The sequence below is a fragment of the Microcaecilia unicolor genome, chromosome 1, assembly GCF_901765095.1.
Source record: "Microcaecilia unicolor chromosome 1, aMicUni1.1, whole genome shotgun sequence".
NCBI classification, from domain to species: domain Eukaryota; kingdom Metazoa; phylum Chordata; class Amphibia; order Gymnophiona; family Siphonopidae; genus Microcaecilia; species Microcaecilia unicolor.
The window spans coordinates 137,344,019-137,357,333 of NC_044031.1; the positions used below are offsets into that span (position 1 = coordinate 137,344,019).

Consider the following 13,315-nt stretch of genomic DNA (forward strand, 5'->3'; position numbering starts at 1 on the left):
ATACTGAGCAGCACTCTTACGTATTCTAATATATTTTAAAAAACCCATCTTAAATATTCAAAACTCTGCTGCCCGTCTCGTCTTCCACCAGGTTCGCTTTACTCATACTACCCCTCTCCTCAAGTTTCTTCACTGGCTCCCTATCCGTTTTCGCATCCTGTTCAAACTTCTTCTACTAACCTATAAATGTACTCACTCTGCTGCTCCCCAGTATCTCTCCACACTCGTCCTTCCCTACACCCCTTCCCGTGCACTCCGCTCCATGGATAAATCCTTCTTATCTGTTCCCTTCTCCACTACTGCCAACTCCAGACTTCGCGCCTTCTGTCTCGCTGCACCCTACGCCTGGAATAAACTTCCTGAGCCCCTACGTCTTGCCCCATCCTTGGCCACCTTTAAATCTAGACTGAAAGCCCACCTCTAACATTGCTTTTGACTCGTAACCACTCGCCTCCACCTACCCTCCTCTCCTCCTTCCTGTACACATTAATTGATTTGATTAGCTTACTTTATTTTTTGTCTATTAGATTGTAAGCTCTTTGAGCAGGGACTGTCTTCTATGTTTGTGCAGCGCTGCGTACGCCTTGTAGCGCTATAGAAATGCTAAATAGTAGTAGCAGTAGTAGTAATTTAGACCATCTTTTGGTGCTCTGAACAAGAGATTAAAATACATCTTGTAACTCACACCTTTCAAGCTCTGAAATAATATATGCATAGCTTATATTTATGCAGCTGATATTAATTTTTTGATTCCAATAGATAGAGGTGTGATAAAAGTAATCCCACAAATAGAGAACTGCATGGCAATGATAGTAACATGGATGTTTAATAATTGTCTTAAACTTAATCATGAGAAAGCCAAGTTTCTTTTGATTGACAACCAAGATATTTTGTTAAAGCCATCTTTCTTACTACTGAATGGTTTAACTTATAAATTGAAAAAAGCTTTGCAAATTTTGGAAGTTTTGTTAGAACATAACATGTCTTGGGAATCTCAGGTAAACTGTCTAGTTAAAAAAACGTTTCTGGATGATGAACAACTTCAGACGTATTTGGAAACATTTTTCTTTAGGTCATTTCAGTTCTTAGTAGAAGCTTTCATTCTTACGAAACTTGACAATTGTAATATTAATCTTCGCTGTAAGAAATATCTATTGAGAAGACTCAGAACCATTCAAAACACAGCAATTCATCTTACATTTGGTCTACATAGATTCCATAGAATTTCTTCATGTTGTGAAAGACTCCATTGGTTGCCAGTGGAAGCTAAGGTTCTTTTTAAGCTCTGCTGTTCTGTTCATAAGATTCTGAAGGGAGTGGCTCCATGTTATATGTACTCAATGATCAATGTACAGACTTCTAAGTATGACACTCGTAATAATTTAAATCTATCTGTTCCTTCCTATAGAGGCTTACCTTTAAAGACATTTTTTACGACTTTATTCTCATACCAGGCCTTTCAAAATTTGGAATTTTGTACCAACTTTGGTGAAATCTCAAGCAGGTTATTTAGCATTTTGTAAGTTTTTAAAAACAAATCTATTTAGAAAATATGTGCTCTTTAGTTAGATATTGATGCTATGTCTGCTATTTTATTGCTAATTTGTTTTATTTTACAATTGTGAGCTCCCAGTTTAGTAGACTGGTTATATTTCGAATTGCAATCCACTCCGAACCTACTTTAAGGTGTTAAGGGGAATATAACATTAACATAATAGACCAGGAACAGGATTAAAATGTGCGCAATATTCGGCTGCAATTCACAGTGCAAATTGCACAAGATCCCATGTTTGTCAACACAGGACTGACCTACACTTTCAGACTGGTGTACAAATACATAATAATCAGGCCAAAAGCACAGAAATATCATGAAAACTCATTTCATCAGATGCATCACCACCCATATGATTTCAAAGAACTACAGAAAAAATGTGTTTCAAATTACACATAGTTAAGGCAGATGCAATTGATACAGTACATAGATTTCAATTTCATTTATTTAAACCAAACAGCAGCATTTTACTACAAGTGCCTAATAGAAACATGAATCCAGATATCTATCTCAAGGTCATGATTTGTTAGTCAGCCCTAAATTATCTGCCAGTTTTGTAATAAAATTCTAGACTCATATACAGAATGCCCATAAAACTGCAAGGATGATGAGCATAATTTTTTCTGAAGACAACTTGAGCAGCTGAAGTAGTTAAACATTATTCTCAGTGTGGTTCTTCTACAGAAACAGCTCACATAAAATCTAAACAACACAATCCAGAAATATGATCTGTGCATATACAGTTTTAAGACCATCGGTGCCAAACTGGCCATTTCAGTAACATCTGCACTTAGAACTTAACCAAAAAGTACATCAATCACTGATATCTCTTTGTTCTAAAAGATTTTGCGTAAGAACACTATGATATGGCTTACTAAAATTAAACAGTATTTTCTTCAAAGCAATTTGCTGCCACTGTTGAATAGAAGAGGCCCAATCGAGAAACGGCCTTCATCAACCAGAGTGTGAATTTGATCATGTGTCCTTCATATTCATGCTTATATCCTACACAAATATTCATCGTATTATAGATCTCTTACCTTCTTGAACCTCACACCTTTAACAAATTCTATAAAAATGGCAACAAATACATTCATACATATGAACCCAAAGAAATGTCTCTGAAGACTCACAGTGATTTGGTTTCAGGAAGCACAGAGAAAGTTAAGATGCGTTTCACATCCCTTTTCCCTCAACAAGAAAATATTATTACCCCCCCCCCCCCACAAAAAAAAAAAAAAAAAATAAAGTCCTAATCTAATTTGGATGAAAATTATTTTTCTTTCTTTTGGGCGGGGGACTCATATCAAAACAAGCCAATAATTAGCAGGCAGAATGCAGACTCTTCCTTTATGGATTTGTGGCTGGAATTGTCTTTGCAGTAGGTGCCGGCAGGAATCGAGGAAGATATAGACCAAATTTGCTTTCAATCCCTGCAAATGTGGCAACTGCCAGTTTATAACCACCAACGTGGTCCGGATTAGGGGCGGGAAGTGTGATCCTTGATTTGGGAACTGGCTCTGCTGCAGCTGGTTTCCTGTAACATGAAAAAGAAAAACAGAAACAGGCAAAGTAAGGTCACAAGGTTTCTGTTACGTGCTGTTTGCCTGGTCTAAATACAAGCTACAAAAAATAGTTTTAGGTTGTTTTTTTTTTTAAATTTGGTAATGCTGCTTTAAATGCCACACATAGCAATAAATAAAGCTGCAAAGCATGCTTTCACAGACTCACAGGTCAGCCCAACAAGCACACTGCAGCTAATTTTAAAGCAGGGTACCTAAAGAAATTTCAACAAAAGTGCCTATTTTATGATGGTGAGAGAGGTACTATGTGCTTTGTTATAAGCAGCTCCTAAAATGACCCCCAGTAACCCACAAATTTATATCTGCTCCAAACAACATGTAAACGTGTGCATGTCATCTATACCTGTATTTATGTATTTAATAAAATACACACATACATTGCAGCTCTGCCCCTGCTGCACCCAAACTATACCTCCAAGAATGACTATGTGCAGATTATATCAGAGATTATACCTCTGTCTTCTGTACCTCTACATGTGTATATCTTGTGCAGTTACTAGCCACAGCACACTTTCCACTGCTGGACCCTGATGCTGGAATAAACTTCCAGGTGTTTTACAGCTGCTAATATCATTTGATGTATTTAATAAGTTGAAAATCTACTTATTAATCTTGGCATATATCTGCTGAGTTTGTTGGTTGATGATGGACAGCAATTGATGTTTTATTGTGCTGATTGCTTTGTACTAACTGTATTGTTTTTATTGATTTTATGTATGTTTTCATGTTACCTGCTTAGTTGTAAGCAGGAAAATAAATGTTATAAATAAATACATAAATAAACAAACAAACAAACAAACATACTTTACGTGTGGAAATCATTTCATAAAATTACCTCCAAAATGAGTGGGTTCATGCCTCACACACCCTGTCAGGAGCAGTAGAACACCTTTTTGATTGGGGGTGGAGAGAGCCCTCTAGGTCCCCAGTTGCTGATGCTGTTTAGGGGAAAACGTTGGTCCTAGTGGTCCACCCTGCTCCACTGCCTGTGTGTCTACCACTATTGACCTAATGTATTTTACTTGAAAAACAAATGTTATACAACAAAAATAAATGTGGTCACACCAAATAAGCACTTACACTCCACCAAAATCGATATATAGCCATTTCTGAAGCAGCTCATATGTCAGTAACGTGACACCAAACTGGGGAGAGGATCGAAACACCCGGGCTAAAAGAAGCAGAAAAGGATAAAGAAGGATGAACTTCTGAATAAATATGAAAACTCTTCTGTAAATAGTAAGCAGGATGGCAACATTTCTTTAGATACCTCCAGCTCCTTTCCAGAACGCTCTTGGGCCTTCCTCTCGAAGAACCTTGGCAAAGCAGTCTGTAACACCGCTGTAGGTAGTTTGACCTGCACGGGCTGCCACCTGTAATCTAGTCTTGATGACATCAGCAGGGGTCACTAAAGATGCTGCAGGCACCCCTGTAAAGAAGAATAGCACATGTGTTTTAGAGTAAAGCCCAGAAGTGTACATCTCTCTCTCTCTCTCTCTATATATATATATCAATGGACATTTTGGCTGAGAGACAATGTAGTCAGTCTAGCTGTATCCATAGCCAGTGGCAGAATTAAAATGGCCCTCTAGAGAAAAATGGGGTGGTGGTGGGGGGGGGGGGGGGGGAGTCACATTAATGAAGTATAAAGGTTCAGATGTTTCTTTCAGCAATCTGATAAATGGGACAACTCTGTGAATCTGTTCATGAATTTCAGCTCCTCCAAAAAATCCTAATAAGCTTTCCAATGTATTTTGTTGCAAAATAAAAAGTGGAAAGAAAAGCAGGACAGAGCAGACAATCACACACTATAATGACCCAAAACTCATTTCACATATACTAACGTTTGGTTCTGAGGGGGCCCAGTAGATTGGTGAAGAGGTTTTGCAACAGACTCCTTTCTTTCTCACATTAACCTCAGAGCTGGAGTTATGCCTTTTTGCATTGCCAACCAGCCTGAGGACCACAAGTAATAAGGAAGCAAGAGTGTGCTGCCACTTTATAAAAAAAAGTTATATATCTGTACATACATAAAAACAAAGACAAGTACTGTGCTGCGGGCACCAGAGGACCACACTATGATTCTGCCTTGTCTGTACTTGCTAACGGCTTCCGTAACTAGTACAACTCATCACCATTTTTATGTAAAGTCAGGAAGCTTAAGAATAGAATCAATGCACTGTAAAAAACAACTTACAGCACATAGTTATTAAGTTCAGATTTTTTGGAGGTTCACTCCATTCTGCCGGCTTTCTTTTCACGCCTCTTTGTGGCTACTGGCAGTGACACACAAGCAGCTGGAAAGAGTGGCGCTTAACCCCATGACTACCACTGACAACCTCCCGTTCCCCCCACACATCCCACACACAGATACACTGCACTATGTGAACACACACACAACTTTCCCCAGTGCCGCACTTCCCCCTCTTCCCACACAGGATACACACACTACCTTTAACAAGGTTTAAAAAAAAAAAAAGAAGCCACTTTGTAGGTTGAGGATGTTAAAATCAGCAAAAACATAACAGGAGCTGGGATTTCAGCCTGCCTTTTATCTCCACAAATCACACACTCTGCAGCTGCTCAGCCACTCTCAACATCCTCACCAGAAAGTCTGGAGGATGATTTAGGCAATCAATAAAAAAAATAACAAAATACCGTGTTACCAGTGGGTAATATTTCCAGAGCCGCTCTCCCTAGAGCAGGACTACCCATACTTAGATTTGTGGAGGAGGGAGGGCCTGCACTCAGAAGACACTGTCTCTTTTGGCTTTATAACTTTTCCATCCTGTATCTGTTCCAAACCAAACTGGTAAGATGCAGATGCATAAATCTCCCGTGCTTATTTTTTTCCAAAGCTTATTAAGTCTATAACAAATTTTGTCCAAACCAGCATGGTCTGGCTTTAAGCACCACCTCAGCCCTCTCAAGCAGACGCTCTTTAAATATACATATAAATTTATGTACCATGTAGCATTAAAATAGCAGCCCCTTTCATTCTCTATCATCCAAAATAACCTAAAAATTGTTTTGCGGCCAGACCCCACAAAACAATATTAAAATGAATGTATCCAAAATTTAACTTTAATAAATCATGCTCTTAATGGACCTCTACCAGATAATTGGAGACAGACACAAAACATCTCATCTTAAATCTTTAAGAACAGCCAAACTGGGTAGACTAAAGGTCCATCTAGCCCAGTATCCTGTTTCTAACAGTGCAAACCCAGACCACAAGTACCTGGTAGAGTATCAAAAAGTGGCAAGACTCATTGCTACTTACCCCCAGGGATAAGAAGTGGCATTCCCCAGGTCTATCTTAATAACGGTATATGGACTTTTCCTCCAGGAACTTGTCTAAAATGTTCGTTGAACGCAGCTATGCTGTTTTTTTACCACATACTTCAGCAATTAATTTCAGAGCTTAATTTTGTATTCAGTAACACAGTAAAATGACGGCAGAAAAAGACCTGCATGGTCCATCCAGTCTGCCCAACAAGACAAACTCATATGTGCTACTTTTTGTGTATACCCTACTTTGATTTGTACCTGTCCTCTTCAGGGCACAGACCGTATAAGTCTGTCCAGCACTATCCCCGCCTCCCAACCACCAGCCCCGCCTCCCACCACTGGCTCTGGCACAGACCGTATAAGTCTGCCCGGCACTATCCTCGCCTCCCACTACCGGCTGGCTCTGCCACCCAATCTCGGCTAAGCTCCTTAGGATCCATTCCTTCTGAATAGGATTCCTTTATGTTTATCCCACGCGTGTTTGAATTCTGTTACCGTTTTCATTTCCACCACCTCCCGCGGGAGGGCATTCCAAGCATCCACTACTCTCTCCGTGAAAAAATACTTCCTGACATTTTTCTTTAGTCTGCCCCCCTTCAATCTCATTTCATGTCCTCTCGTTCTACTGCCTTCGCACCTCCGGAAAAGGTTCGTTTGCGGATTAATACTTTTCAAATATTTTGTATTCAGTGAAAAAATATTCTCTCTTATGTTTTAAATCTAAGTGGCAGGTCCCCTAGTCTGTAGTTTTTGAAAAAGAGTAAACAATTGATTCGTGTTTACCTGTTGCATTCTATTTAGAATTTTATAGACATCAGGATGAAGCTGGAGTTGTTACTTAAATGCCTTTGCTCACCCATGTTTTGGATTTAAAAGATTTCATACATTTAGATTGCAGAGCTCCTCCCACTCCATAAAGAAACACTTTCTCAGCTGCTGCTGAAGCTGCCATGTTCTACCTCCCTATTCTGTGCCAGTAGCGTACCTAGGCTGGTTGCCACCTGGGATGAGTCGCCACTACATCCCTCCCGGCGCATCAACCACCTCCCTCCCTGAAGCACATGATCCTCACCACCTGGGGGTGCACGGAGCAGTCACATGCCCCGGAACAGAAAGTAACGTCAGAGGGGACAGGGAATCAGCAGAGCCAATAGCTGTGTGACTGCTACATGCACCCCCTTGCTGCCTGCACCCAGGGCGGACTGCCCCCACTGCCTCACCCTTGGTATTCTAGAGCTCTGTGCACATGTAGACTCAGCACATAAGAACATAAGAATTGCCCTACTGGGTCAGACCAAGGGTCCATCTAGCCCAGTATCCTGTTTCTAGCTGTGGTTGGCAGAATCCCAATGAGTAGAAAGATTCCATGCTTCCAACTCCAGGGATAAGCAGTGACTTTCCCCATGTGTAATTAATAATGGTTTATGGACTTTCCCCCAGATTCTATATAGCGTGCCTAGGGATCCGCGCTAAAATCCAGGCGTGTTCTAAAACAACATGTGTAACTTAATTGGCTTAACAAGCTGATTAGAATTGATAACAGCACTTAACAAGAAATTATGAGCACTAATTGGCAATAATTCGAATTTACGCAAAACTCAGCATATTCTATATCGCAGTGCACCTAACTTATAATGTGCATAGGACAAAAGGAGCATGGTTATGGGCGGGAAAATGGGCATTTCATGGACGTTTTGAAATTTACACGCATAGTTATAGAATACGGCCCTTTGCACCTAAATCTATGTGCTGGGATTTATACCATGTTTTCGTTGGAGTAAATGGAGGCGTGTAGTTTTACGCACTGAGATATCGACTAAGCATATTCTATATACCGCGCCTAAATCTAGGCACCACTTATAAATATGCTTAGTTGGAAACGTTTTCCACACAGATTTCTTAGGCACCAAATATAGAATCTGGCCCTTTATGTGTAGGAATTTGTCCAAACCTTTTTTTAAACCTAGCTATGCTAGCTGCTTTTACCACATCTTCTGGTTAAGTTCCAGAGCTTAATTATGCACTGAATGAAAAAATATGTTAATCAATTTATTTTAAATGTGCAAGTTTGTACGTAGTTTAAAGCCCGCTTAAGTAGGTTAGCCAATCTACTGCTAAAAACACTTCTTCCATTCTTTAATAGGTGGACATCTCTGCTCAGCAGCACTTGGAAAAGCATACCATGGTCCAGGAAGCTAAAATGTTCTTGGTGACACCATCTGTGCAGCCTACCAACAATATGCAATATGCATTACAGCTCAATTACTCAAAATAGTTCCAAAAAATATACCAAAAATATTCCAGCCCCCATGTGAAAAAAAACTAAAACATTCTGGGGCAAACAACAGCACTTAGCTTGCAATGAAATTCCAGTTCACTCCACATTCACTTTCAAATCGCTATGTGCTAAATCAATAATTCCTGAGTATCTAAACTGCATCCCTCACTATTATGTTTGATTAAAGGACACTCTGGAATTATTGATTTAGCACATAGCGATTTGAAAGTGAATATGGAGTGAACTGGAATGTCATCGCAAGCTAAGTGCTGTTGATTGCCCCGGGGTGTTTTAGGTTTTTTCACTTTTGGGGGGGGGGGGGGGGTGGAATTTTTTCAATATATTTTTTGGAAATATTTTGAGTAATTGAGCAGTAATGCACATTACCATAGTATTTGGTAGAGATTCTTTGGGGGACAGTGAGGTTTGCCTTATTGTTTTTTTCTAGGTATGTACGTTAATCGTGACTAATGTTGCTATCAATGTGTTAATCATTAATAGCGATTTTTTAAAAATCAATTGGGGTTAATGATTAACGGCCCTCATGTCCACCCAGTCCAGCATCTCTTGCTCCCCTTCGGGACCACCGGCAGCTTTCCACTCCCAGTTTACCTTGTTAGTTGTCTTACAGTACATCTTCACCCTGCAATGGCCAGCAGTGTATTGAAATGCTGCCTTGGCCTGCACTGGGCCTTTCCTTCTGACCTGTCCGCTTCTGATGCAACTTCCTAATTTCAGGAAAGGGTGCTGGGTCAGAAGGAAAGGCCTGTATAGGCCGAGGCAGCATTTTAATATGATGTTGGCCACTGCAGAGTGCAGATGTACTGCAAGACAATTGATGAGGTAAACCGGGAAGGGAAGGGAAGGGAGGGGAGAGGAGGCGCCATTGCCTGGGAGAGATGGTGGGCGGGCAAGGAAGAATGTGGGAGAGGAGGCATATTAGAGAGAGAGAGAATGGGTGAAGGCACGGGGGGGGGGGGGGGATTGGAGAGAGAGAGAATGGGTGAAGGCACAGTGGGACACGGAGAGAGAGAGAATGGGTTAAAGCAGAGGGGGCACAGAAAGAGAATCGATGAAGGCACAGGGGGGACAGAGAGAATAGGTAAAGGCACAGAGAGAGAGAGAGAGAGAGAGAGAGAATGGGTGAAGGCACGGAGGGGGGGGGGGGCAAGGGGGGAGAGAGAGAGAGAGAGAGAGAGAGAGAGAGAATGGGTGAAGACCCCTTCAAAGCTACAGTACCTGTTCAATGGCTGGTGGGGTAGCTGAAACCCTGCCAGCTGATGAAATCCACTTCCTGAGTCACCGTCTACCTCCTCATACTGCCTCAGGAGCGAGGAAGTCAGCAAGGTGCCTCCAGCCACCAATGCTTGCACTCCCCAAGCATGCTTAGCTTGGGTATGAACTGAGCATGCTCAGGGAATGCTGGCATCGGTGGCTGGAAGCACCCTGCTGGCTTCCTTGCTGCGAAGGCATTACAAGGAGGAAGGGGGACACTGACAGTAGATTTCTTCGACTGGCTTTGGCATCCCCACCAACAAAAGGTATTATATCTCATGGGAGTGGGAGGGATAGGAAGAGAAAATGTGTTGCCCTGCCCATCCCTGTGCCCCCTCTTCATGAACAGCTAGCTATGGCCCAACTTTAATCGTGCGATTAATCGCATGATCAAAATCTTTAATTGAAATGCAGCCTTAGTTTTTTTCACTGTCTGGGTTTCCCCTCCATTTGAAGCCTATGATAGTTGTATACTCTTGAAGAGGTGACAGTCTAAGTTGTGACGGCCCTGGAGTCTTGAGGCTTCCTTTATTTTAATATTTATATATTGTTCTCTTTGTTGCTCTGTGTATTTCAGCTGTAGGCAAAGTTTGTAGCTCGTTAGAGAATATGTTCAGGAAACACAGGGTAGGAAGAAAGCGAGGGAGAGTGGGGAGAGTGGTGTTATATGTTAATATGGATAAACTAGGGATCGGCGGAAATATCATTAAATGGATAAATAGCTTCATCACCACAAGAGCCTACCAAGTCAAGTCAACTACAACAATCTCATCCCCCTGGTCATCAGAATGTGGAGTACCCCAAGGATCTCCTCTATCCCTGATTCTCTTCAATCTTATGATGATCCCCCTAGCCAAATCCCCATCCAAACATGGTCTCAACCCCTTCATCTACGCAGACAATGTTACCATATTCATCCCCTTCAAATCCAACCTATCAGAAATCGCCGACAAAATAATCACTGATATGAATACCTTAACCTCTTGGGCCAACGCCTTTAAGATGAAAATGAACAAGGAGAAAATGCAATGCCTAATCCTATCATCCGCACACTCTACTCTCCTACCAACTACTCTTAGCACCCCTGACGTCACGATCGCCATATCTGACAACCTGAAGATCCTAGGAGTAACTTTAGATAAACATTTATCTCTTGAAAACCACGCAATAGGCACCACGAAGAAAATGTTCAACATGATGTGGGTACTGAAACGTGTCAAACCATACCTTCCCATTAAAACATTCCGCAGCCTGGTACAATCCACAGTACTCACTCACGCTGACTACTGCAATAGTATTTACATTGGTTGTAAGACACAAGTCCTGAAAAAACTCCCGATTGCCCAAAACACGGCAGCCAGACTCATTTTTGGTAAATCACGATTTGAGCACGCAACACCTCTACATGAAAAGCTCCACTGGCTCCCTATCAAAGAATGAATAAACTTCAAAGTACACACACTGATCCACAAGATAATCCACAGAGGATCCCCAAGCTACATGGACAAACTAATCGACCTCCCACCCAGGAACGGATCAAAATCTTCGCGAACCTATCTCAACCTATACCTTCCCAACTGCAAAGGACTCAGGTATAAAACCTACTATGCATCCAACTTCTCTGTCATAGGCAGCCAACTCTGGAACACCATACCAAGATCTATTCGAGCAATCGACGATCACCTTACCTTTCAGAAACTACTGAAAACCCACCTTTTCAAACAAGCTTACCCAAATGATCCAACCTAAACTATGTACCCATCCACATAACAACCAGCCAAGCGATAATGACAAGGAACTAGACCCCCTCCCACCAATCCTCCTACTTCTCCTCCCCCCCTATTCTCTCACACCAAATCTCCTGACTAAAACAACTCACCCACCCCCTCCCTAATTCTCCCACCTATACTACACCCCTTGTCTTGCGATAACAAGTAACTACTTCTATACTGCTACGCTAAGACAATGCTGCTACAGACTGTACTTCTCTCTGTAATTCACTGAAATCCTAACTACTATGTAAGCCGCATTGAACCTGCAATGAGCGGGAAAGCGCGGGGTACAAATGTAATTAATAAATAAATAAATCATATTAAAACCACACAATTGCAGGACCTATAGGGTAAGGAAGAGGCACTGTGGGTCAATCTGGAAATAGGGAATGGCAAATGTATTTACATTGGTATGATATACAGGCCTCTTTCACAGGCAGAAGTGGACAGGGATTTAATTGAAGACATTCAAAATATACCTGTGAAAAGGGAAGTACTACTAGTAGGTGATTTTAACATGGCAGATGATGATTGGGGTATCCTTATTGCAGGGTCTTTTAGAAGCAGAGAGATCCTGGATTATCTAGAGGGGGAACTATTCTAGCAGGTGGTAATGGAACCCTCGTGGGATGAGGCCATAATCGACTTAATGCTTACTAAAGAGGAGAGTGTTTCTGATGTTATAGTAGGTGATCATCTGGCATCCAGTGATCATCAGATGGTGTGGTTTAATACTAAGATAGATGTGGAGAGGGTTCATTCAAAAGTGATGGTTCTAGACTTCAAAAAAACTAACTTTATTCAGATGGGGAATTACCTCATGAAATTACTGCCTGGATGGGAACATCTGGAAGAAGTTGTAAAGCAGTGGGCAAAACTGAAAGGAACTATTTGAAAGGGCAACAAACCATTTTGCAGGAAAGTAAATAAAAGTAAGAGAAAAAGGAGGCCTCTCTGGTTCTCAAAAGTAGTAGCTGCAATGGTAAGGAAAAATAGGTTACCCTTATAAACTACAAGGGATTACAGAAAGAGGAAGACAGGCAACAATATCTAGAAGCTGGTAGTCAGGAAAGCAAAGATGCACATGGAAGAAAAAATATAGCCAATATGGTAAAATGGAGAGACAAGACTTGATAAAGATAAGGCAGACTTGCTTAACAAATATTTCTGTTCTATGTTCACTACTGAAGGGTCGGGAGAAGGACCACGGAGACAAACAGAAATGGAGTTGTATCCCCTGAACGATTTTCAAAGGACTGTGTTCATGAGGAGCTAGCTAAACTAAAGGTGGACAAAGTGATTGGGCCAGACAACATACATTTGAGGGTATGGAAGGAACTTAGGGAAGTTCTACTGGCTCCGCTGGCTGACCTTTTCAATGTTTTGGAAAAGAACAGATGTGGTCTCTTTCTACAAAAGTGGAAGTATGGAAGAGGATGGAAACTACAGGCCGGTAAGACTGACTCACCGTGTTACCTCGGGTCTTTATAATCCATTGGATTAAAAAAAACTTTACTATTTTCTGTTTTAAAGGCATTTCCATTAGTTTACTTGACTTCTGTGG

General features: G+C 41.3%; 1 protein-coding gene across 3 annotated transcripts in view; it reads right to left on the reverse strand.

Annotated features, from left to right (window-relative positions):
- Positions 1-1,864: 1,864 nt before the first annotated feature.
- SLC25A13 (solute carrier family 25 member 13) overlaps positions 1,865-13,315 on the reverse strand; it is a 424,259-nt gene continuing 412,808 nt past the window's right edge. For all 3 annotated transcript variants that reach the window (XM_030200826.1, XM_030200808.1, XM_030200817.1), the window contains exons 16-18: positions 4,406-4,564; positions 4,216-4,306; positions 1,865-3,089 (exon numbers count right to left, since the gene is read on the reverse strand). In XM_030200826.1, coding sequence (XP_030056686.1) covers positions 2,903-3,089; positions 4,216-4,306; positions 4,406-4,564 — 437 coding nt within the window. In that variant the 3' untranslated portion in view covers positions 1,865-2,902. The remainder of the gene's footprint in view (positions 3,090-4,215; positions 4,307-4,405; positions 4,565-13,315) is intronic.